Genomic DNA, 25,513 nt, shown 5'->3' with positions numbered 1-25,513 from the left:
CCCTTGTAGTCATAGGGGGGAAGGATAGGACTTTGTGTAATAAATGTTTTTTAGGCCATACAGTGGGATCTGTATCTGTATCAGTGTGATGTATTATTTTATTATTACATCCCCGCCCATTAAACACCTCTGGAAATTCATTCCTGTTTTTTGCATTTTGTTCTGTAGACAAATTCTGCCCCTCTTAGGTCACCTGGGTGCGTTTGCAGATGGATGTTTCATCTAAACACACCAGGGACTTCCTGCATGGCATCAAACTGTACTTAAATGGTATGAGTCCTCGTACAGATCTATCAGCGTAACCATGCTACTGTGGAGGCTCCTTTGGGGACCATTATGTGAAACAAGCTTCGTTTTTATCACTCGTTTTTTACTGGGGTTCTTAATACATTTACAAAGCAAAACTCCACAACAGGTTGGTGTGTGACACTGGAAAGAAGTGAACAAAGTGCGAATTTCAAAAGAGCCGTTGGAGCTGAGCGCAGACTTTCTGGGTGCCCTTGGGCAAATCACTTAGTCTCTCAGTGCCTCAGCGCAGAGGGGTGATAATAATGCTTCCTGTCTTCACAGGGAGGTCGTGAAGGTGAATGAATTAAAGCCTGTGAGGTGCTCAGACACCCCGGAGATGGGCAGCAGTAAGCACCTTCGATGGATGCCTTCTCTGATCCTTAGGAAGGGAGCGTGTCTGCTGTGAACCTTAGGGGGAGGGATCTCCCAAGGCAATGCATCAACCCCCCGGCTGTGCCTGTGGTCCCCCAATCCCTACAAGCTTTAGCAAGCCTTGGAACTTGGGAATGGAGCTATGGGAAGGAGGGAACTTCTGGGGGTGGGGGGGGACTGCCATGAGGGGTCAGGGGGGCCGCAATGAGCAGAGAGAATCGTGCCCCATAGCTTTGCTAAGTGGGCCTGAGGGTCTCTACCAAAGGGCACTGCTGACCGCCTCTCCAGAGATGGCTGAGCCCAAACCCCAGAACTTTGCCAGGGGGTCTTGTGGGGTGGGGGCTGTTTGGAGAACCGGCCCCATCTTGACAGCAGGGGAGGAGGAATGATTGTTTGCCCTGGCTCTCCTAGAGAGAGGCAGGGACCTGAGGCATGTGCCCTGGAGAGATCTCCTCTGGCAAGGCTCACGTTGCCGACAGGCCAGGAAAGCCACTTGGAGTTTTATTTTGGCGGCGGCGGGGGGGCAGAGAGAGAATGGTGAGGGGGGGCTCGGAGGAGGTTGGGGGTTATAGGTTGCTTCACACAAAGGAGAAAAGCAAGGAGCCAATCACAGGCAGCAGCCTGGTGATAAAAGGACGAGCAAGGCGGCTGGAGGGAGCTGGCAGGAAGCAGCTCCCAGAGCTGAGTCTGGGCAGAAACCCCCCCCCCCAACAACCCCCCCCCCCGCTTCCTGGCCAGAGGGGCGGACAGACGCTGCCGGGGAAGCCTCCCTCTGCTCTGCCTTCCCGCGAGGAGCCGTGCCCGGCCACAGGGTGAGTCCCCGTTCTGCGCCCGAGCTCCCCGCCCGGAGGAGACAAAGCGTCGGGCTGGGGGGGTGATGGGGAGCTGCTGCTCTCGGCGAGCCCCGGCTCTGCCCCCAGCTGGGGGAGGGAGCGGGGAGCAGCCCCCGGCGCCGGGGGGCTGGAGGGAAAGGGATGGAGAGATGCACAGGGAGGCAGACCCCGAGCCGGGGAGAAGGAGGCGCATGGACTGTGTTGCACAGCAGGGGAAAGGGGGGCTCCAGCCCTGCCCGATTTCGGGGCAGCGGGGTTCATGAGACAGGCCAGATGTAAGGGGAAGCCGCCTACAACTTTTGCTCTCCGGGGAGGGTTTCGGAGGAGGTCCAGATGGGTGGCCATTGGGGGCTGAGTCTTCAGGCTGCATGAACCCCAAGGGGTGTCTGGTTTTGGCCAGTGGTCAGGGCTCAATATGTGCCAGTTCAGAGCCCCCTGCACCCGTGGGCCGGGCCGTTCAGAGCCCCCTGCACCCGTGGGCCGGGCCGTTCAGAGCCCCCGGCACCCCTGGGCCGGGCCGTTCAGAGCCCCCGGCACCCCTGGGCCGGGCCGTTCAGAGCCCCCGGCACCCCTGGGCCGGGCCGTTCAGAGCCCCCGGCACCCCTGGGCTTGCCGCCTCAGTTATGAAAGTAAAACAACTGCTGAGGGACCCCTCCGGGACATGGGCTCAGCCAGGGGCCAGGCGGCGTGAACCCTTAGCCCTCTGGGGAGATGGACGGGACACCTCTCTGAGCCTTGCCTGGGCTTGCAAGGAGAGGAGCTGGCCTGGAGGTGAGCAGAAGCGAGAGCCAGGGGTGATGCTGGGCTGGGGGGCGGCCGGGCTGGAGACTCAGCCCTGAAGCTGGCTGGAACGGTTTGGTTCCAACTTGTGGTCCACCAGAAATGCCTTCTTGGTCAAACTGAACCGTTTGGTGGCAATGTAGCCGTTGTGATGGAAATGTCAGCGGGTCCTGGCTAGCTTGCCTGGACCACCCCCCACGCAGTGGTAGGGACCTGCACATGGGTGGGGGAGATGCGAGTTCAAAGTCCTGCTCTGCCTAATTCAAAGCAGGGAACTGAATCTGGTTTTCCCACAGTCCAGGGCTATTGAGGTGTTTCTCATGCCCTTTCTCCCCCCCCCCCGCCCCTTCTTGTTTTCCAGCTAGCCCTCCTCACCCCCACTGTCTGCACTGCATGGTTGTTTTTTCCTCCCTTGAATTTCCCAGCCTTGGTTGATCTGTAACCTCTTCAGCAGTTCTTTGTCACATGCTGCAGTACATACCAGGGAGGGGCTGGAGGGGTTCATTTTTAATGTGATCAGAGAAACCAGAGATGGAAGATGAGCTGTTAGATCATAACTAGTTTATCCCCCTTGGCTAATGCAGGATTATTCCTGACAGTGCATTTCCTAATGTCTCATCCAGTCCAGCTTTAAACCCCTTGAGCGAGGGGCTTTCATGGCTTCCCTTGGGAGATTGTTCCAGGTCTAAGAGTTTTAATAATAAAATCTTGCTCTTATCTAGCATTTTGCATACATAGATTTCAAAACACTTTCCCAGGAGATCAGGATCATTGTCCCCATGCTACAGATCGGGGGGGAAAGGAAGCACAGAGAAATGACACACTGACCCATTTGATTCAAATGGATCATTTAAAACCTAGTCCAGTTGAAACTGACAGGAAATGACTTATAGGCCCAACTTGTAGGCTTGTTACCCCCAGTCAAGGATCAGGTCCCCATTGTGCTAGCTTGCTGTGCAAACAAAAAACCAAGAAGACAGCCCCTGAGAGTGCTCAATCTGCATGTTAGACAGGATGCAACTGGCAGATGCAACAGACCCATTGGGTGAAAGGGTGAGAACCATGAAGCAGAGAGAGTTTAGTAGAAAAGCAGAGAGCGGCAAAGTTGAAGGGGACAGGGGAGTTTCAGATGAATTAAGCCAGTTTATAGAATGACTGGGTTTCCACACTCTCTAAAGTCTCTTACTTTTTTTTTTTTTTTTTTGTGTCTAGTCTCCAAATCACCTTGGTCAAGAAATCCCAAGTGGTTTGTGTTTGGTCTCATCAGCACTGGTACCATTCCATACTGGAGAGGTGTGGGACAGGGCTTAGTTCAATAGCATAGCCCTGCAAACTGTGACCCTCCGAGAACTCCCATCAGTGGTTGGCTGGGTTCTTGCAAGCCTTTGTTGGGAGACACGCTAGCCTGGGTGAATGGAGCCGAGCCACCCTGGAGATGGAGTTGAAGAACTCTGAGAGGTCCAATGCTGGGAGAGATGGCCTGGAGCCAAAGAGAAGCCCAGTCATGGTGTTTGAAGGGGGACTCTCAGGCAGTTTATAAGGGCCATTAGCTCATGTGGAATTTACAAATGATGGGCAAGGTTTTCAGTGGGAACTAGTGGGAATCCAGGAAGAGGCTTGATTATCAGAGGACAGGAGCTCATGTTCTGAAAACTATGCCCCTTTAAGATGTCTCAGGCCGGACAACCCAAAAATGAGGGATCCCAAACCACTAATCACCATAGAAAATCTTGCCTTTTTTTCTGAGGTGCTGAACACTCCGATGTTCCGTTGACTTTAATGGGACTTGTGAGTGCTCAGCATGTCTGACAAATCAAGCCTGTATCTATTTATAATGTCTCTAGCAGAAGAAAGTATAAGTGTTGAGTGTGTTTTCATATGTGAGCATCTTTAGGTACATTCTGAAAAAAATAAGGAAATTCCCAGACAAAAACATTGTTAAGATCTAGTTACTGTTGTCAGGATGGACCAGTGGCTTCTGCTAATGCACCTTAGGAGAATGTGGTATTTGGGTTTTTTTTCAGTGCCAGAAAACCAGTACATTCTACCTTAAGATATATGTCAGAAAGGCTCATAGAGAGAACCGCAAATTAACCACTCAATGCCTTGTCTGTCCCATTGTCTTAGCCATTTGCCTGTACCCAACTACTGCAGATCCTCTAGTTCTTCATGCAGCTAATCATCTACCTGTGGAACTCTTAGCCGCAGTATGACTGAAAGTCCGATACCACTGGAAGATTCTAAAAGGGGACAAATGATTTTATGGCCAGTGTCATTTGCAGTACTGTGGTATTCAAACGGCCGGGCACATGGCATGTGCTGAGAGGAGCTATGGGGATCAAGAATAAATCCCGTGCGCCCATAAACAGCAACATATGCCAGTCTGGCTGCATTAGGTGTATTGCTTTTGCCAGCCCCTGAAGCATCAGGTAATGGCTGTTGCCAAGAGCAGAACACCAAATGGAGCAGTATTTTGGCATGGCAAAGCTAATGCTCTATGGGTTGGCTGGTGTCTAATTAGCTGAGCTACACAACAAGGGCCTAATCCTGAGATGAGCCAAGCACCCCTGACTCCCACTCACTTCAGTGTCCGCCATCAGGATCAGGCCCAGACGGACTGCAGCTGGCTGGTAATAGTCCCAAGTGCAGCTACGATAGCGCGTGGACCCTCCCAAGGAGATGGCTTCCCTGCAGTGACACCCAAAGGCTGCCGGGATGCTTTACCGAGCGATTGCTTAAGGGGGAATCTTTCTCTCTCGGGATCAGCCAGTGAGCCTATCATGGGAAGCCTCCTCAGCCTCTGAGGGGCATAGGGAGTCCTGGGTCACTTTCTGGGGAGCCAGTGGGCCTAGGGGAAGCAGTGTGCAGTCCATCTTGGCCAGAGGGAGGGGCAAGGTGATGCAAGGAGGAGTGAAAAAGGACAAAAGTGGTCTAGAGTTTATGGGATTGTGTCCGGGGAAGCCCCATGTCCCGTAGAGCTCTGGGGCACCCCAAGTAGGAACGTGCCAGTGTCTTGATGCTTATCGGACAGACATCAGAAAGTGTCAACTCCAGCAGAAGATTCGCCTCCAAACCCCATGGTACCTCTGGCCTCCTCCTGGCGAGATGGCTGGAACTGGTGTGGGGGTTCCCCTCTTGGCTCCAAATTCCTCTGATCCCCCTGGCTGTGGGGGTAGAAAATCCTTCTGCCACATTGGTGGGGGGGTCAGGACTTTACCCAGTGATAACTACAATAAACAGATGTGGCCCAGCACGTTCACCAGCCAGTTAGGTATTTACATGCCTAAATCCCACTGAAATCAATGGGCGTCAAGAGCCTATATACCTTTGAGGATCTGGGCCTTATGGCACGGACTGAGCCACAGTGCCCTTAATTGTTCTCTTCACGAGAGTCAATTAGCCACAGTAATTACCACATTGCAGTTTCATATCCAAGTCCCAAATCTCCTCAAAGCTACTCTGCTTCCCCCGGTGACTAGACTGTCCCCACCATCCCTCCAGCATCGATTATGGGCACCTGGTTTCCTGGTGGCTGGTGTTTGCATTCAGTGCAAGCCCTGCTCCACTCCGCCAATTTCACGGGCGTCCAGCTGACTCTGCGCCCATCAACTGCAGCGCTTTCTCCAGACCCCTCCTTAAGACTCATCTCTGTTGCAGTGCCCACAGGATGCTGCCGACTGAACACAGCTGGGCCCGGGGCGAGCGGAGATGAACAGTACTTCTGGGAAACCTGCGTTTTTAGTGCTAGCACATCTGCCCTCTTCCTGCCCCAGTTTTTCTGTTGTCTTGTCAGAAACCTAGCTTGAGAGCTCTCTGGGGACTGTCTTCTGACTACCCGTTTCTCAGCACCAAGCACAGTGAGCTCCCAAGCCTTGAGCAGAGCCCTGAGGCTCTACTGCAATACAAATTATATCAGTCATTTTTAAAAAAAAATGACCTCTCTGCTGTGCCTCAGTTTCCCCTTGCCATAAAGTAGGGGAGTATAAAACCCGCCCCCCCCATCTGACAGGGAGCTGAGGGGCTTGTACAGTGCTTTGAGATCCCACTGTTGAAAGGCAGTTGCTATGGATCTCAACATTCCCATCTGCCTGGTGTCCTTCCAAAGACACCTGCTCCAGCCTCTCCCATTTTGTTTCCACGGATAATTCTGGGGGTGAGTGGGAGGGTTTTTTCCTCTCACTCCATTCCAAGGTGGTTGGTGCATTGTCGCCCCTGACAAAGGCAGTCCTGTTTCTCCTAGAAACCTATTTCTCTTCAGCGTTCTTCAGCAGCTCATCTGCAGATTTCCTTCCCACGGGCAGTCTTTCAAGAGGCAACTCGGCAGCAAGATGTGGCTGGAAAAGGGATTGGAGGGATGAACTGGTAGAAGTGTGAGCTTGGTGCACTGTATCTGCATCCCAGTCCTGCAGGATTGCTGAGCGACTCCAGCTGAAGTCAATGGTAGCTGCAGGGTTAGCATCTGCCCTCATCGCTGTAGTATCTGAGCACCCCTCTGAGGTAGGGCAGTGCTATTATCCCTATGTTATAGACGCAGAGCCAAGGCACAGCAAGACTAAGTGACTTGCCCAAGGTCACACAGGAAAGCTGGTAGCACAGGGACTTGAACTCGCATCTCCTGCCTAGGGCCCTCACCACTGGGGGCATCTTTGGTCTCCCCACCTTGGCTCTAAAGGAGAATGACCCATCTGCTATTCATTCCTGGTCCATATGTTTCCCAGTGCCTCACATGCAGTACAGGTCAGAGAGCACTCGGGGGCGCTCCTAGTCTGCCACAGTCTAACCCTGCCCTTCTGTGACCTGCTCCAACTGCTCTTATCATCCCCCTCACCCACCTGCCCACCCCTCCAAGCGTCCAGTGAGAGCTCGCACGTGAGCCCTGAGTGTGCTCAGACCCAGGCTCTCTCCCACCTTGCACTAATGTGCGGGGGCCGGAAGGAAAACCTCACTCCTGCGGATACTCAGTTAGGTCCCCAATGTGTTCCCTCGCCCTCTGCGAGTCCGTCTGGACCCAGCGGAGTGTATGCTCGGGCTACTGCAGCCTCCCAGCCCTGTGGCGATCAGGGTGGACGATCTAGCCCCGGCCAGTCAAGGCCCCAAAACTGATGCTATAGAAATGGGGGCACCTCTGCCCGGGGTGCAGTGAGTTTGGTGGGTCTCAGATCAGCTCCATAGGTCACAAAAATTCAGTTGGTGTCAATTGATGCCCTGGCTGGCAGTCGTGGCACAGAGGGCAAGGGCTGGATGGGCCCTGGAAACAGGGTGGGCAGAGGCACACTTATGACTCTGTGTGTGTGTGTGTGAAATTTGCGCTGCCATTGCTTGCACACAATGGCTAAGCCAGGAAAATCAACCCCAAGGGCCGTCAGGTGGGGCTCTTTCACAGATGCCTCCCTGGTGCAGAGGGAAGAGCCGTGTCTAAGGTACTGAGTGCAAATCATCCCCCTGTTCTGGCAGAGCCCGTGCTGATTTGGATCCCTGGCACCTTTCACCAGCCGGAAATTCACTCAAAGTTAGCAAATGAGGCCAGGCGCCCTTCACCGTGGCGCTGTTTCTCATGGAACCTGCAATACGGGGGAGCCTTCCTGCCCTCCGCTTTACCCTTGGGAAAGTCTGACGCAAAGGCAGGATTATCCCACCAGTAAACATACTCCTTGCAGTATTTGTAATGGGAACCATATGCTTGAGAGGGGCCCGGTGCCTGGCTCGCTGGCCCTACAGGAAGCATTTTGGCTTTCTGAAGGGCCGCTCACCAGCTGGCCAGAGATTGCTCCAGGCCTATGCCGAGTGGCCGGGGAGAAGAGAACACAGTGAGGGGAGGGCGGAAATCTTCGTCTCTGCCGTGCCGAGAGGTACCACTGCCCCTCACAAATATACTGCAGAAAGTCTCCTTAGTCCTGTCGGAGCAAATGGCAGGTGCAGATTTCACCGTGGCAGGGCAGATCATGTCCTCCGAGTGACACGCCAATGTGGAGCGACGGCGAGCAGACTACAGAGTTTGTCTGCCCGTGAGCGTGTGGAGGTTGTTCGTTGTGACGATTGGGCCCTGTTTCTTTAAATCTGTAGCAGGAAACCGGAGGGGGGGAGGGGTGGTGGGAAAGATTCGAGGCAGAAACTCTGCAGTGAAGCGGAAAGGCAGAGCAGCTTAAGGGATCGGGCTGTTTTCCTTATTCGAATAAAGTTCCTTGTTCAGTGTCAGCAGAAAGTGACTCATTTTGTGGTGCCTCGGCATTGTCGCCCGGCATTCGTGGCTGCTGGAGCCCCTCCCACCCTGCGGATACCTTCAGCTTGTCCACGGAGGCAATAATTAAATAAAAGAACGGAAGGGCCAGACCCTGAGGGCCTGACTCCGGCGCACCCTTGCTGAAGTCTCTGGGAGTTTGCCGGAGCCGGGACTTCAGGACTCTGCCCTGAGCAAGTCCAGCGTTGGCAAATTGTCATGGACGGGCACAGGCTTCCTTTGTGCTGTCCTGGTGCCCCCTCCAGCCCTTTGCGACCTGGAGGGGCGCCCTGTAATGGTGAAGGGGCAGGTCAGTCACCACTGTCTGTTCCATTCGTCCTCTCTCTGGTGACACTCCTGACAAGGGGCTGGAGGTGACTGTTCCACTGCGGGGGTCTGCGCTGAGCACCCACAAACTCATGCCACACAGGTTCCCAAACAGGCATCGGTGACAGCAACCGTTGACCTGAGAGGATGTTCCAGCTGGCAAAGTGAAGCGGGATACACGTAGTTTCCTCGGCAGAGATTTTGTGCTAGGACTTAAGATGCCCCAAAGCCCCGAGGGGCTCCGCAGGGTGAGAATCCCCGCAGGAGACATTTCCCACGTCTCCCCTTCACGGCCAGCCCTGCTTACTCTCTGACAAGCTTCACTGACTGCTGCTGGGTCAGCCCAGACTTGATCCTGGCTCGGGGGAATCCACTCCCAGCGGCAGCTGGGTGACAGCCCTCCCTTTCCCAAGAGCATGCGACGCAGAACGTCAACGGGGGCCATGAGAAAGCGGCACCGAGTCTGCTTGGTTATTAAACCCAAAATAATAAAGTCGTTCCTTTTGTTACTGCCAGTGTGTCAAGCTGCCCGGGCTCGACGGTATAATCGATCGTTAATTAGCAGTCACTAATAGAGAGCCTCTCATCTCCGCATCTCAAAGTGCTCTACATTAGACCTGGTGGGAAACAGGTTTCCTGTCCCATGAATATATATTGACATTTTTCCCTGTCTCGGACTGGGATGAAAAGTCCAAATCTCGAAAATATTCTTGAAACAAAAAACTGATCCCCTCCCCCCCACTTTGAGTCAGTCAGGACATTCTGATCATTTCAAAACATTTTGTTTCGGTGTTGACCCTTTGTCTATTGACGAGAAAACAACTTGTTGAAAAGTTCCTGACCAGCTGTATGCTACAGACAGAATTAGCCTGGCAAAGCACCCCCCACCCCCGATGTGAGGTCTCATGGGTCACTATCACAAGCTTCACCGTGCAGGTGGGGAAACTGAGGCAGACGGTGGGAAGATGCCTTGCCCGAGGTGTCAAAGTGAATGAGTCGCAGAGCCAGGAATAGAAATGAGGATAGGATAGAAACACTGGAATGCGTCACCTAGGGAGGTGGTAGAATCTCCTTCCTTAGAAGTTTTTAAGGTCAGGCTTGACAAAGCCCTGGCTGGGATGATTTAATTGGGGATTGGTCCTGCTTCGAGCAGGGGGTTGGACTAGATGACCTCCTGAGGTCCCTTCCAACCCTGAGATTCTATGATTCTATGATTTAGCAGAAGTCACTGCAAACCCAGCCGTGATCACTAGGCTGCAGTGGGCTTGATTCTCATTTGCACATAAAGGGGGTGTAAATGGCACTGCCAGAGGGGTGTAGCATGGGCCTTAATCTAAATGAGAGAGAAGCCCAGTGCCTTGCGGGGGCGGGGGGGGGCAAATTTCTGACAGCGCTAAGGGCCAGGTTTCCAAGTGCTCGGCACCTACAGTTGCACCCCCATTTTCCAGAGAGATCAACTCCCATTTAGGCAACAAGGACTCGAGTTTTCAAGAGCCCAGCATCCAGCGTGCACCCGCTGTGCGGGCCTCTTTGGGAAATGCAGCCCCCCCGTTGTGGGTGCACTGAGCCCTTGAAAGGCGGACCCATAAGGCACAAGTGGGGTGCTGCCTGTATGCTCTAGTGTGCATGACTCGCCGGTTCCCTGCACCTCTTGCTGCAGAGCATGACAATGCCGGTTCACAGGCCAGCCGAACCCTGATTGGGCAACCTCCTGTGCTGAAAGACTGGGGGCCCAACTGAAGTCAGTGGAGTTGCGCCAGGGATGAATCTGGCCCAGTCCCCTTCACCTCCATGAAAAGACAAGCTCCGTTACCTAGCTGGTTTTGGCTACCTCCTGCATTATCACTGATAGTTGGGCCTTGTTCCAGCAGGAGTGACCTTAAGAGCGAAGCGTCCCCTGTAGTGGGTGGAAGCAAGTTGCAATCCCCCTCCTCTTCGCTCTCGCTAGGGCATAGGGCGATGTGTGGACAGGGACCCGCGACTCAGTCCCACGTCTTGGTGTGTAACGCACACCCACACAGGTAGCAACTCTGCATATGGCTGCTCCTCTCCCTCTCCTCCGTTCACGCTGACCTGCTCTCCCTCACACAGGATTGCCTTTTCCTGCCATGCCTGTCTCTCTCTCTCTTGCTCTCTCTGCTTCATCATCTCTTTCGTTCCAGATCTCAGCCCCTCTTGTTCGCCCGCTGTCATTTTCCCACACGTGCTCTAAGTACTTATCTGGCCCTCCGTTGCTGTACTATCTGAGCATTTCGCAGTCTCTAGTGTATTTATCCTCACAACAGACCTGGTCAGCAGGGCCGTGCTATTAGCCCCATTGTACAGACCGGAAACCAAGGCACAGAGAGGCTAAGAGTCTTACCCGAGATCACACAGGAAGCCAGTGGCAGGAGCAGAGAGTGGGGTCCCTGCCCACAGCACCATGCTTCCTTCCTGCTCCGTAACTATTTCTCTCTGTTCTAATAACGCTGGAAAACTATAGGAACTGAGAGGCAGTGCGGCCCAGCGGCTAGACCCTGGAGTGACCCTGCCAGGTGACCTCTTTGGGCTCAGCGACTAAGTTCAGCTGGGAATGATCCAGCCTGGAAAACCCAGGCCCTTGATGCCACCTGCAGAGTTTGCTTGTTTAACGCTGTCGTCCCGCCCAAGAGCGTGGCTGAGCGTGCAGGTCTCGTGTTGCCACACCGATTGGCCCTGTGTGACTGGCCAGGCCGGTTGGAGGATCCCAGCACATTAGCCGTCTACAGCGCACCAGGGATGTCTAGCCAGAGCTTTCTCACAGACTGATGGGTGGCTGCCGTGGGCAAAGCGCAGGGAGCAGGTGGCTGTTCTCGAGCAGCAGCACTGTGCTCTGGACAGCGGTTCTAGAGCAGAGGGGGTGGCACATGGGAAGTCTGTTCTGGATGGCTCAGAAGACGATGGAGCCTGGAAGGCAGTTCTGGAGCTGGGGGGGAGTGCCCCTGTAATGCTGCTCTTGGCCACGCTAACGTACACGGAAAGGCTGCTCTAGAGGCTGTTCTAGAGCGGCAGGGTTGTTCTAGAGCAGCGGGGCCATGCCCCGAAAGGCTGTTCTAGAGACATGGGTAAAGCCTCTCTGGGCTGGGACAACGACAACCCTTCTGGATGCATCTACGCTGGCAAGTATGGGCCCCGCCAGTCACTATCTGTGCAGCTCCCAGCAGCAGAGGCCGTAGTGTAGACAGGGAGCCGGTGTTCCTACCATTGTGTCGTCTGACCCCGACCCCTGAGCCCGGTCTGTACTAGTGCCTCCCCTGGTGGGAGCTGCCGCACTGTGGGGCCTGACCTAACTCAGGAGGCTTGACCCACACTCCTGAGCACACCCTTCCCCTTGCTGCTCTCATGGCTGCCTCCCTATCCTCTGGCAGGAAGGATGTGTAGCAACATCTCCTGTTCAATCCCCGCAGAGCTGTGCCCTGAGGGGCCCCTCCACTGGGCCTACGCTACCGAGACGAGAGGGTTCGAACTGGGTATGTGCACAGAGGGGAGGGTCTCTGTGTGGGGTCTGTGCAGGGCAGGGGATGCAGGGGGAGCTTTGGTGAGATGTGTGGAAGGAGGGAGAGAGGGGTGGACGTGGTGGGGGCAGATGAGGAGGGAGGGGGACGGAGAGGTGCAAGGGGGAGGCTGAATGAATCGTGTGTGTGTGTGCACACGTTGGGGGGGTTGAATGAGGGGTTCAGAGAGGTCAAGCAGGGATACAAGTAGCCGCAGAGCAGGGCCTGAGAGGTGTATATGGAGTGTGGGGGGGCAGGCTGAGGGTTATCTGGGTGGAGAGGGAGAAGTGGGGTGAGGGGAGTGGTAGACGTTGAGGGGGTGTGTAGGTGGGAGGCAGGGAGGGGGATGGGTTTGGGGAGGTGAGGGGTGTAGAGAGGGAGGGGGAGGAGCAGGTTGATGGGAGTGTGGGGTTGAGGGGCAGTTGAAAGTGTGGGGGCACATTGAGGGAGGTGGCTGAGAGGGGTGTGTGAGTGGGACATTGGGATGTGTGGAAGGTGGGGTCCGAGGGTGTGTGTGAGTGGGACATTGGGATGTGTGGAAGGTGGGGTCCGAGGGGGTGTGTGTGAGTGGGACATTGGGATGTGTGAAAGGTGGGGACCGAGGGGGTGTGTGTGAGTGGGACACTGGGGGGTGTGGAAGGTGAGGACCGAGGGTGTGTGTGTGAGTGGGACTCTGGGGGGTGTGGAGGATAGGGACTGAAGGTGTGTGTGTGAGTGGGGTATTGAAGGGAGTGTGGAGAGCAGAGTTGAGGGGGGTGTGGTGAGTGGGGCATTGGGGTGTGTGGAGGGTGGGAGTTGAGGGGTGCAAATGAGGGGGTGGTGAGGGGAGTGTTTGGGTGGGGGCTTAGGGGTGTGGATGGGGTGGGGATGAGGAGGTGTGGGGGAATGGGGCATTAAGGGTAGGTATGTGTAGGGCGGGGGTTGAGGGGCGTGAGGAGAGGAGGCAGAGGGGTGACTGAAGGTGTGGGGCATGGTGAGAGGTATGTGGAGGGCGGGGGTAGGTGAGAAACCTAGGGGCTTTCTGCATGTCTTGGCAGCTGTTTCCCCATCCATTGGTGTCTCGCTCTCTGGACATGTTTTTGGGACAGCGGGATGACACTCCCATGACCCCAGAGAACAGGCAGGGTAGGCCCCCCTGACTGGAGTGGGTTTACATCAGGGCAGTGGGGCACTGGGCAGTGCCAAGCCCCCCGGCATCGGAGCCCGCGCCCCCCTCACCGCACTGCTCTACCAGGGCAGACTATCTCTGTTTTCTCTGTAGGTCTCCCCAGCCCCGAGCGTCTCCTTGGTGCTGAGAACGTCCCGTCCCCAGAGGGCCAATCTCCTGACTAGGGGCAAAGCAGCCCAGCTTGTCGCTTGGCTCCATCCCAGCCGTGGCCTCTGCTGGAGCTTGGCGGAGCCTGGTAAGAGCTTCATTTCCTTTTCAGCCCTGGTTCTGGCTGGAACAGGAAGCTTCTCGGGAGGTCCAAAGACCCCTTTGATGCTCCTAAGGAGAGAGAGGGCCCTGGTTTTCTTTTTAAGGGTGCGTGCTCTAGGGCAAGCCCCAGGATGGGGACTGAGCCCCACAAGGTGGGTCTGGCTTGTGAACCCCCTTCTTAGTGGGCGTTTGGATCCAGGGTCCTGGTTCCGGCGGGCAGTGGCTGGCCTGCTTTGACCCCGCTGAGCACGTGCGTCTGGCCAAGTGTAACTCCGGCTGCGCGGCTCGGTGGAGCAGGAAATAACAAGCAAACCACAGAGGAGACGGGAAATGAGTTGGGTAAAATTGGAGCCACTTTCTCAGGGGCTGCAAATCCTGTGCGCTCAGCCTGAGGACAGCGCGAAGCCTGCGGGGGGGAGGCTTCGGCCACCTGGCCCCTCCTAGAGCTAGAGCTGAGGGTCTGTGCAGGGGGCGACCCCAGGTCTCCTGGTGCTCTCAGCACCACAGCTCTTAAAACCACACACGGTCTGTGAGCTTGCCTGCTTTTCCCCACAGCTTAGCACCCCCCGGGAGCTGGGCAAGGCCCCCACCGACAGGACCTGTCTGTCTCCATGTCAGCCTGCTCTCCCCACAGACAGATCACTCACAACTCCCCCGCCCTCCCACGTCCAGTGTCCCTTTGATGGCCAGGCTCCCTGCCTGGGCAGAACATCTGCGTGACTCCGGCCTGGAGCCTGGACGTGGCATGTGAACTGCTATTATTATTTATCTGTAGCACCTAGGAGCCCCAGTCATGGGCCAGGTACTGTACAATCGCCCCCAAGGGCATGCTGGGAGGCTACTATCTAGAGCCCTTGCCTTTTTCCAACTGACCCCTATTAAGGAAAGCCCAGTGACCCAGTGCAGCTACTCAGTGATCCTAGAGGCTGGACCCTGGGGAAGGTGGTGTTGTCAGGCAAGGGACAGTACTGAGGAGTTGAATCACCCCCTCCCCCTCAGTTACCAGCACCCTTTCCCCATGTCACACCGTGGAAGCCTGGAGCTGCTGCCCCCCGGGGCTGCTCTGCATATTTGCCCGGGACCCCGTTTGCAAAGTCACCCGGTCAGGGTCAAGCACACAAGCTCTATGCACCGTCCCTGCCAAGCCTTGAACAGGTGGCAGCTTGTCTGGGGTGAGGGAGCGGGTCTGCCCCAACGAGCCGTGCTCCTCTTTACGTTTCCTCCCCAGATATCACGAGGGGCCAGACTTAGCCACAACAGCCTGGCCACCAACATCAACCTCAGGATTAAGGCAAAAGACAGAGTGGGAAGGAAGCATGTTCCAGGCCAAGGGACCAGCCAGCGCGACCTCCGCTCACGTAAGTGTCCTCACCCCTGGGAGTTATTATTTCACATTGCAAGAGTCGGAAACCCCCTTCCCACAAAGGAACGGCGTGTCCTTCGGTTCCCGGGGCAGAGAACATGCACTGAGCACTTGGGAAGATGCCTCCGGTCATGGGTGATCAGTCAGCCATTATTGCAGCTGGTTGAATAGTTAAACCCTGCTAGGTGTAATGCAAACGTACAGTGTCATGCCGTCTAGGGGCAGCTGGGCCAAGTTTGACATGGCTGCTGCAGTCTTCGCTAAGAGCTCTGGGTATGCTAGTTCCAGAGGTCCAAGGTTCAATGCCCGCTGATCCACCCAGGGCGAGTGCTCCATGTGGGAGGCTTTTTTGGGGAATGCAGCTTGATGCGACACTAGAGCAGGGGTCGGCAACCTTTCAGAAACGGTGGGCCGAATCTTCATTTAGTCACTTTAATTTAAGGTTTCGCGTGCCAGTCATACATTTTACCGTTTTTTAGAAGGTCTCTCGCTATAAGTCTATATATTATATAACTAAACAATTGTCGTATGTAAAGTAAACAAGGTTTTCAAAATGTTTAAGAAGCTTCATTTAAAACTAAATTAAATTACGACGCCGGCTCACTCAGCCCATTGCCGGCTTGGGGTTTCGTTCACCTAGGCCGGTAGCAGCCTGAGCGGGGCCTGAGGCCAGAACCCCAGACTGGCAGGGGGCTGAGCAGGGCCTGCGGCCAGGATCCCAGCTGGCAAGGGGCCGGCAACCAGAACCCCAGACTGGCAGCAGGCTGAGCGGGGCCTGCGGCTGGGACGCTGGCTGGCAAGGGGCCGGCAGCCAGAACCCCAGACAGGCAGGGGGCTGAGCGGGGCCTGTAGCCGGGACCCCGGCTGGCAAGGAGCTGGTGGCCAGGACCCCAGACCGGCAGTGGGCTGAGCGGCTCAGCCCGCTGCCGGTCTGGGGTACCGTCCGCCGGCTCCTGCCAGCCAGGGCCCCGCTCAGCCCCCTGCCGGTCTGGGATCCCAGCTCTGCCCACATAGTGGGAACCTACCTTCTCCCTGGTTCTAGCCCATTCTCTTCCTCTCTCTCCACACTGAGCTGACGGTGGGAGTGCACCGAGCACAGGGCTGGGGGTGAAGGAGCAGGTCTGGGGGTTGGGGTGCAGGGTCTGGCCAGGAGCTAGAATGAGGGAGGGGGCTCAGGGCTGGGGCAGGAGTTCTGGGTGTGGAGTGCTTTCCTGGGCAGCTCCCATTTGGTGTGAGGGGTGCAGGTGCGAATGTGGGGGTGGGGGTGCAGGAGCTCCCTTTTGGTGCTCAGGGTGGGGGTGGGAATGTGGGGGGTGCAAGAGTCAAGGCAGAAGGCTGGGGGTGTGGGCTAGGGTTGTGGGGGTGCTCCCAGCCCCCTGCCCAGAGCAGCTCACGGCAGGGGGCTGGAGGGGATATGCCCTAATTCCATTCCCATGCCCCAAGACCCGCCCCTGCCTCTTCTGCGGCTCCGCTACTCCCCCTCCCTGGCAAGGGCCATCAGCTGATTCCTCAGCAGGGAGGGAGGGAGAGGAGGAGTGGCAGGACCCCAGCAGGCTGGGGGAAGAGGCAGGGGAGGGGGAGAGGAGGAGGGGCAGGACCCCAGCAGGCTGGGGGAAGAGGCGGGGGAGCGGGGAGAGGAGGAGGGGAGGACCCCAGCAGGCTGGGGGAAGAGGAGGGGCAGGGGGGAGCTTGGCTGCCCTGCAGCAGCCTCTGGCAGGACCAAGCTTCTTCACCCTGCCCGTGTGGGGGCGGAGAAGAGTGGGCCGGGGCGGGCAGGATTTTTAATGGCTCGCTGCTGCCTGCCGGGGTCCCAGCCTGGGTTCGGCAGTGGGCTGAGCGGGGCCGGCAGCTGGGACCCCGGCTGGCAGCAGCGAGCCATTAAAAATCGGCTCGCGTGGCCCCCTGGGCTGGAGGCTTGTATTCCTCACTCTGGTCGCGACGCGGCCATGATCCCTGGTGTTTTCACCCTCTTTAGCATGACCGTGTCTTCTTCCAAAACTGCATCGGTCACCATTGACCATGTTTGAGTCGTCCAATCAGGGAGCAGAGATGACGCCACGTGACTGGGCTGGCCGTCCAGACAACAGGGACGGTGACTAGTCTGAGCAACAAATTCACTACTATCCAGGGGTGCTGGAACAGTTTTTATAGTGGGGGGGGGGGGGCTAAGAGCCATTGAACCGAACTGCAAACCCTGTGTGTAATAGAAACCACTTCAAGCTAGGGGGTGCGTCCACACTCCTAGTTCCAGCACCTATGCTACTGTCCCATTGGCTGCAAACAACGGGCCCAGACTATCTGGAGGATACTGACCAGCACCGACCATGTTAGAAAAGAATCGGGATCAGCGATGTCTTAAGGAAGGGTTTGATCAGAGGTGGTGCCTTTTGGGCCAGCTTTTCACAAGAGCTCAGCGTGTTGGGTGCTGAGCACTGGTGAAAATTGGGCCATTAAATATCACAGTGGGGACTGCTGAGTACTTTGGAAAATCTGCGCCCCAGTTGCGACTGACAAGCAATCGGAAATTTGACCCCAAGGAAGCAGAAATCTGATTAGCTGGGTCTGTGGCCGGCCCGCCGTGTTACCGCTCCCCCCTTTCCTGCCTTGTGGTGCTGAGTGCTTATTTGTGTTTCCATGGCCGTCTGTGACCCCCATCAGGAGCATATGTGTCATTTAGGATCAGACTAGGCAGAGATGGAAAAAGACCTGAGAACATCCCCTGCTAGGATAGGAGCTAGTCCTTCCCCCGGGGATATTAACACATAGTGTGCTTGACCGGAGGCTGCTGAGAAGCGCTGAGACATGGGACACTGCCGTTAGACCTGCCCATGGACGTATTTCAGCTTCAAAGTGATGATGTTTTTCCCGGTTCAGCGAAGTTGTTCCTGGGGGCACTGAGTGTGCTGGCCAGGTACAGAGATGTCTGGGCAGACTGTGTGTAGTCCGAGCGGGAGCTAGGCACAGAGTGATCTGGACCCATTTACCCATCAATGACGAGATGTGCAGGTCAGTTACATGGGCGTCTGTGGGACTGCGTGGAGGTTTTGCTCTGCAGTTGACCCCTTGCAAAGGGGCAGCTTCTTTTCTAAATCCTGCAGCTGCTTCTGCCCAGCCAGGGGAGTCCATCTGGTTTCACAGGGCCTGATTCTCTTCTCCTTCCTACAGATCTCTCTCCATTAACGTCAGTGGGTGATTCCAGGCTTGGGCTGGTGTGAGTGAGGGCTTGTCTTCACCTACAGCAGCACAGCTCTCCCGTCGGCGTCTCCCGACAGGTGGTAGCTATGTTGACGGGAGAAGCCCTCCGGTTGGCACAGCGCTGTCTACATGGAGGGTAAGGTTGGAGTAACTCCGTGGCTCAGGGGTGTGGTTTTTTCACACCCCTGCGTGACGTAGTTATACCGATATAGGGCTGTAGCGTAGACCTGGCCTGAGAGAGGAATTTGGCCCCTGGCCTTAGCTGTATTGTGCCAGGCACTGAGAACAGCTGGGAAATGTCTGCAGAGGCGGCTCCTGGAAATGGGCATTTCCAGCATGTGTGTTACACAAACTGTTTCCCCCACAATACCGATGGAGCCAGAGGGAGAAGAGGCGGTGCTGGGAAAGGAGAGGGAGAATCAAGGGGGTGGCTGGAGAGAGAGGGGGAGGCTGTTCCAGACAGCAGGCGCTGGAGAGAAGACTCTTGCAGTACCAGGCTCTTGTGGGGGGACAGAGCGGAGGCTGGGGAGGGAGGGGAAGGAGAGAGTCGGTCAGGGGTGTCTTTGAAGCAGCAGCCAAGCCTGGAGTTACAAAGCTATAGCAAGCAGGGCTGAAACTGACATATTTTCATTACCCAGTTCATTGACTTCCCTGCATCCTGAGTTGGGTTATGCTGCTGAGTAACTTGCTAGAAGCCCATTAACCCCTTTGTTCCTGAACGGCTGTTTGAGCGATGAACTCTGTGGGTCTGATTCTCCACCGCCACGTGCGACACACAGTCACTTACGCCAGTGCTCCCAGATCGCACTGGGAGCCACACTCGCATTGCACTGTCAGTGACAAGCCAGGGGAGCAGAGTCAGGCCACTGGGTGGAGCGGGTGAGGTGATGGGGCAGATGAAGCAGGGGTGGAGTGGCAGTAGAATCTCTGGTAACCAGGGCTGGGGGAGATGATACAGCTGACATCGGCGGCCCCAGGGTGCAGGGCCCTGTGTGCCACCGGAGTGTTGTTAAGCACACGGGATCCTTTTCAGGGGAAAAGGCAATACACCACGTTTATTGAAGATACAACAATTAGCATATGCATTTAATTACATTACACACACTCAGCACCGCAAGTCGGTCTTATAGTTACCAGTCCAGAGTCTGGATCAATTAGCGGCCAGCTCGGTTGATCACGGGTAGGGAGGAGCCGGGTTCTGTCGGTCACGACATGATGTTCCGGGGAAGTCTTGGCAGGACGAACCCAAAGTTTTATGGCAAGGCACCCTGTTTACATAGTGATTTTTTTTATTGGGACCAATGAGTTTTGCACATCATTAATTGTTGTTTGACAAGTGCTTTTTCTTTTTTTTTTTTTTTATTAAGTTTTTAAGGGAGTTATTTTACACTGGTTTTGATTATAACTATTTTGTTTTTATTGATAGGTGCTTGTTTTATTTTTTGAGTTGTTAATTTGCCCTTTTTTGACATTTTAATAGCGGCGTGTTGCAGCCTCCTGGCGCTCTTGTGTTTGCCTCTGGGTTTTTTGTTGTTTTTTGAATATTTGGTTGAGTGATGACCTTTGCACTTACTTTTTAATATACGTTTTTCATTTACACACAAAACAGAATTAATCTACACAGAACATTTTGAACAGGAACATTAAATTGCAATGCAAAAGAAAAACGAGTACAGCATTCTTTTACTTATTTTAAAATGCTAAACCTACAACAAAGTGGTGACCCTTAAAGGTTTGTTACTGCCTTGAAATTAGTCCAGACACAAAGAAATTCTGGCTGATACATTTCTACCAATGGCACATTAGGCCATTCCTTTTTGCTACTCAAAATACATTTAATAATAGGAGGACTTGTGGCACCTTAGAGACTAACAATGAAGACTAATCCGATGAAGTGAGCTGTAGATCACGAAAGCTTATGCTCAAATAAATTGGTTAGTCTCTAAGGTGCCACAAGTCCTCCTGTTCTTGTTGCAAATACAGACTAACACGGCTGCTACTCTGAAACCTACATTTAATAATGTAATTTATTATTTTATTATTTTTTATATTAAATGATACAAAATACAAAATATAAAATTTTGCTACTGCTTGGCCCCCTTTTGATCCCTGAAGACCAATTCTTGAGGGGGGCATGTGTTATACAACTGGTTCATAGCAATATCCGGAGAGGCCATTTGAGCTGATGGTTGTAATTTCACAAACATTCTTTTTGTTCAACAGCACGTACAACACGCCCAGCAAACAAACACTGGACAATATTAACGCAACTAGTTAACGGGTGAGACATAATAGACAATGTGCCCCTAGAGGTCGGGGACCAGCCTGTAGAAACGTCGTACCGGTGATAGGCTGTTAGATATTTTTTAGACCTAGCAATTGTTAGCATGTTTTTATTTGCAGGTAATATTTGAATGACGCATTTCCCTATATTCCTTTGTGTCTGTGCTTTCGCTGAGATTATTAACAGGGTCGATCCTTTTGGGGGGAGGCAAATGGAGCAGAGCAAGTAACTCTCCAATGAGCTGCCGTCTGTTTAATGCAGCTGGCATTGCGTTAGTGTCTGTGCTTGGGGAGGCTGCGGGGGGGGGGGGGAAGTGAAGGAGTCAGAGAGGAAGGCTGGTTTTGTGGCTGAGATAATGGATCGGGATTCAGGAGCTCTAGGTTCAATTCTCTGGTGTGCCACAGGCTGGCTGGGTGACCTTGGGCAAATCACGTGACCGGTCTGTGCTCAGTTCCTCATCTGTAAAATGGAGACTTCCTTTTTCTCACCCTTCAGCTGGTTTCTCTCTTTGGCTTTGGGGAACTCTTTGGGGAAGCAACTGGGGGTCTGTGCAGCGCCTACTGCGATGGGGCCCTGAGCTCAGCTGCAGTGTCTCAGCACGGCTGTAATACAACGAAAGAATAAATGCAGCCAGCCAGTCAGATCACTGACCGGATTATGGGCTGCAGTTGTGGGTGAATGTGTCAACGAGCATAATTCCCGAGCCATGGATTAAGGGTGGCCATCATACACTAAGCTCTTGCTTGGCCTGTCTCATTATGAACTCTCTGGTCTTCCTGTATGACGAGGGACAGCAGGTAGAGTGGGGTGAAGCCGCTAGCCCCCAAACTCTGGTCTGCAATGCCTGAGGATTCAGAGGCTGAGGGCTGTGTCCGCCAGTCTGGTACCCGTGTTGATTGGGGGTGGGGGCACATTTTCAAAAGCGCTCAGGTCCCAATGAGGGGTCAGAGTAGAGGCCAGACTTCTTAAAAGTGGACCCAACATGCTGAGCCCTGGAAAAATCTGGCCCTGACTGTGGGGGCATTTTTGAAAATGCTGACCTAAGCATGTTGAGTGCCCTCTAGTGGTACTACTTAGTACAGGAAATGCCCGTTGGACTACGTTACCCAGAAGCCTTAGGAGGAAGTCGGTGCTTTCTCGCATGGAGCGTGAAAAATAAAGCCCGGTGTGTCATCAGCAACAAACCTAAAAGTTCCTTATAAAAGGAACCTCCTCCCACACGTGTCTAATCTGCCACGACCTCCCTGCTCCCCAGCCAGGCAGGAGGCGTCTCTTCGCTGCCTGGCCGGCTCCTTCTCCTGCCGCACGTTGCGGGAGTCTCTCACTTGGATTTCTCTCCCCCTTTTAGGAGGCGAGGAGCACCCCTGGGGGCAGCGCGGTGCAGCGTTCCAAGGTACCTGTCCCGCACGTCCCCGCGCTAGGGGCGGCCGCCGCACGCAAAGGCAATGGGTGGGTCCGGCGTGCGGGGGCTGGGGCAGGGGGTGGCTTTTGCCCGGCGAGCGTGACAGGTGATATATGGAAAGAACAAGATCACGAGGCAGCCGGTACCCACATCCACCTTGTCCCCTGGGCCTGTAGCCGCTGTCAAGCGAAGCGGGGCTGGGCTGGGTCACAGTCGGGGTGGAAACCTCCAAGGAAGAGCTATTTGCTGGGGGGGTGGACGGCTCTGGTTTGCACAGGCCCAGCGCCCCAGCATTCGGGCTAATTCGAAACGCTGCTAAGGACCCAGTGGGGGGGCGGCGAGACACCTGTGTTTCCTTGACGCTGGCGGGTGCTCAGCAGCGTCTCCCTTTGGTTTCTGTGCGGCTCAGTCGTTCAGCCTGAAAGCCCAGGTGAAGGAGATGTGCGCGGCCTGCCAAAAACCCGTCTACCCCATGGAGCGGCTGGTGGCCGATAAATTCGTCTTCCATAACGCCTGCTTCTGCTGCAAGCACTGCCATGCCAAGCTCAGGTGAGGAGGGGGCTGGGCTGGGCGGGGGAAGGTTGGGCTGAGCCTCCCGGAGTCACAGCCCGTTGCTCAAACTCGGGATTAAGTGCTGCAGTCCTAAGAAAAGCCGTGCCAGGCGGGGCACCGCCCAGAGCTCTCCCGGAGGTGCCCGAGGACCGGAACGCTGCTCCGGCCGGAGTGGCCTGCCCAGGTGCTCCGCATGGCTGGAGCAGAGGTATTAAGGGAGGAAGCTCGAAAGTCGGTTGAATGCAACCAGCGGCCCCCCGGGCACTGATGCGCCCCAGGCCAGCCCGCGCTGGGCCAGAGGGAAAGCCGGGAGTCGTGGGAGCGTCGCTAGCTCCCCAAAGGCTGGCTCGGGAGTTTGGAAGGATGTTTCCCAGACTCTCTACCCTAAAGACCCAGCCCCAGCTGGGAGCAAGGCCACGTCTCCGCGCGGGGGGTGGAGGCTGCGTGCCCGGTGACTGACAGGCCTTTTCTCCCGTCTTGCACCACCTCCGCGCCCCGAGCCCCTCCGCGCCGCCGCGCCCTGCTCCCCCTGCCTCGCCTTCTCCCGTGGGAAGTCGCTGCGCTGTCGCTCTTCGAGTTCCCGTTGCGCCCCCTTGTGGCCTGCCGGCGTCTGCCGGCGCTCGGCTGCCCGCCCCCGGGCCGCGGGCTCGCTGATCCCAGCCTCCCTCCTTTCAGCCTGGGGAGCTACGCGGCGCTGCACGGCGAGTTCTACTGCAAGGCCCACTTCCAGCAGCTGTTCAAGAGCAAAGGCAACTACGACGAGGGGTTCGGGCGCAAGCAGCATAAGGAGCTGTGGGCGCACAAGGAGGCGGAGAGCGGGACCAAGACGGCGTGATGGGGGCCCGTTGCCGCCCCGAACCCAGAAGGGGCAACGGGGGGCGTAAAGCTGAACCGAGGGCTGACTGAGCTGCTGTAAAGCAAAGGCGACCCGCAGAGCCGGCTGGGGTCAGGCAGAGGCCGCTTGGCTGCAGGCAGCCCCGGGGCTGGGGTGGGGTGTCCTTTGGCAGGTGAAGGACCTGACTGGGGCGGGAGGGTTCTGGGACCAAGGCTCAGTGGGGACGGTTGGAGGGGGCCGACCTGAATTGAGCATAAGCCTTGAGAGCAGGTGCTCGGTGGGAGACGGTCAGGGCTGGCCGGGGCAGATGGGGTGGTTCCCCTAATATCTATAGGGCCCCCCCTTACAGAAATCGGGGAAGAGCCACTGGGTGCCCACCAGACGGGCATGCAACGCGCATTACCTTTAACCCCCGTCCCCATTCACGAGGCCCAGGTGTCTGCCGCCCTGGAGAAGGGGGCAGCTGGAGTCCACAGAACCAGTGCCCTGGTGTCAACCCCCCCAACCCCCGTCCTGCCTGCTGGTGCTGGCGGGAGGGGGGAGAAGCGGGGGGCGGGTCGCTCTTTGGGTTGCAGCAGCTCAGGTCAGCTGGGGTTGATCAGCCGTCACGATGTTGCCCCGTGCCCGTTTAACGTTGTCTGTCTGGTTTTTCTATTTGCTGTCGATTGGTACGTTCTGCACCAGAGCCCGGGCTGGCGGCCCCCGGCCACGCGCTTGTTTTGATTATTTTTGTAATACAAGGTTTCTGAGCCTTGCCTGCCTCATTTTGCTTTCTGCGGGGGGTCAGAGCCGATGGTGGGTGTGGCTGCCTCCTGCTGGCCAGATGGGAGAGTTGACTGCCCCAGAGAGCCCCCGCTTTGCCGGCCACATGGACAGGAGGTGGGGTGGTTGGTGCCTCCCCTGCCTGGCATTCGTACCAGGACCATTCAGGTAGCATTTCTACCAGCGAGGCACAGGGGAGACTCCCCATGACTGCGCTGGGCTGACCTGGCCGTCACGACAGGTGCCACAAAGCTCTGAGCCCGTCTCCGGAACGGCAGCCAGGGTGTCTGAGCAGGGGCCAGGCAGCAAGCAAAGTGGTGGAGACTGCAGCGTGTGCGTTGCACAAGTGTACACGTGCGCCTGTGGCGGAGGGTGGGTGCAGACAAAGCAGAACAAATATCCTGACAAAGAGCTGCCCTCCAGAACACGCAGAGCAAGGTGCCTGACGGGGTTAGAGACGGACGGCCGAGGCTGGCTAGCGGCTAGAGGCTGAGCCGTGACCCAAGCGCGGCGCTGGTGTAAGAGAGGCTGGCGTGCCAGAGAGGCTTCCCCCCCTTCCCCATTCAACCAGAATCGCTGGACAGACCAGCTGCAGATCAGCACGCGTTTCCCCCGTGAACAGCTCAGCCCCTGGTGGGGATGGGGGAGGTGGTTTGCAGCCCTCTCCCTGTTCGCCAAAGCCATGTTCTACAGTATCACGACCCAATCCAACCCATGTGGCTTTCTGATGAGCCCAAGGTAGCTACAGGGCGTGGCCACAGGCTTCCTGCAGCAAGTCATTGGGCCGCTCTGTGCCTCAGTTTCCCCATCACCAAACTGGGGCGTAGTGAGCCCGACCCACCTTCCAGGGGCAGCGGTGAGGCTCCATTAGGTTAAGTCGCGGGCTCGGCCCAAGCCTGGAAGGCGCACGGGCTGTGTGAGGGCCGAGCCCAGCCCACGCGCTGCCCAGTATGTGCCAAGCATCTGGCAGCGTCAGCGTTGTATGTACTGGGCTGAGCTCCAGTCAGGGGCGGAAGCTCTTTAAGCTCTTTAAACAGCTCCCTTTGTCACAGCTCCGGCAGGCGGTGGGTGAGGGATGCTGAACCTCCAGGGTGGGCCTGCCTGGCCAGTGCTGGGTCCCAGGCCGTGTGTCCTAAAGCCTTGGCCCTAGGCCAGCCTGGGCCTGAGCCAACTGGGTTGTGCTGGGCTCGGTGCAGGGGCCAGGCAGCCTGCTCTCCTCACCGTCCCCCACCCCTAATGCCTGGGCCACGCAGCGTGAGCGCTGCATGTAATGGCCAGGGGGGCCAGGCCGATGCTCCAGGATGCCCAGGGAGCAGAGGCAGGCACCGGTGCTGGTCAGACACGGATTGGCTTGGCCGGGTGCTTGGCTACGGG

General features: G+C 56.1%; 1 protein-coding gene across 2 annotated transcripts; it reads left to right on the top strand.

Moving 5' to 3' along the window:
• Positions 1 to 1,362: 1,362 nt before the first annotated feature.
• On the top strand, positions 1,363 to 24,131 carry LIMD2 (LIM domain containing 2). Of its 2 annotated transcripts, none has more exons than XM_048830246.2 (6): positions 1,363 to 1,472; positions 13,591 to 13,732; positions 14,975 to 15,104; positions 21,937 to 21,981; positions 22,400 to 22,539; positions 23,218 to 24,131. In XM_048830246.2, exons 3-6 carry the CDS (start codon positions 15,063 to 15,065, stop codon positions 23,375 to 23,377), a joined length of 387 nt encoding a protein of 128 aa, XP_048686203.1. In that variant the 5' UTR covers positions 1,363 to 1,472; positions 13,591 to 13,732; positions 14,975 to 15,062; the 3' UTR covers positions 23,378 to 24,131. The 2 variants fall into 2 exon arrangements, with proteins under 2 accessions (XP_048686203.1, XP_074979627.1); XM_075123526.1 differs by lacking the exon at positions 1,363 to 1,472 and adding an exon at positions 12,204 to 12,305.
• Positions 24,132 to 25,513: the final 1,382 nt, after the last annotated feature.

The sequence above is a fragment of the Caretta caretta genome, chromosome 27 (genome assembly GCF_965140235.1).
Source record: "Caretta caretta isolate rCarCar2 chromosome 27, rCarCar1.hap1, whole genome shotgun sequence".
Lineage (NCBI taxonomy): Eukaryota > Metazoa > Chordata > Testudines > Cheloniidae > Caretta > Caretta caretta.
Note: the sequence above shows the minus strand (reverse complement) of the source record. Positions and strands in the feature narration are given on the sequence as shown.

Bases quoted from the DNA above. Each gene is read 5' to 3' on its own strand.
- LIMD2 (XM_048830246.2), top strand. From the start codon at position 15,063: ATGTTCCAGGCCAAGGGACCAGCCAGCGCGACCTCCGCTCAC. The intron at 21,982-22,399 runs GTACCTGTCCCG...TGTGCGGCTCAG, and splicing joins GCGCGGTGCAGCGTTCCAAG to TCGTTCAGCCTGAAAGCCCA. The intron at 22,540-23,217 runs GTGAGGAGGGGG...CCCTCCTTTCAG, and splicing joins CACTGCCATGCCAAGCTCAG to CCTGGGGAGCTACGCGGCGC.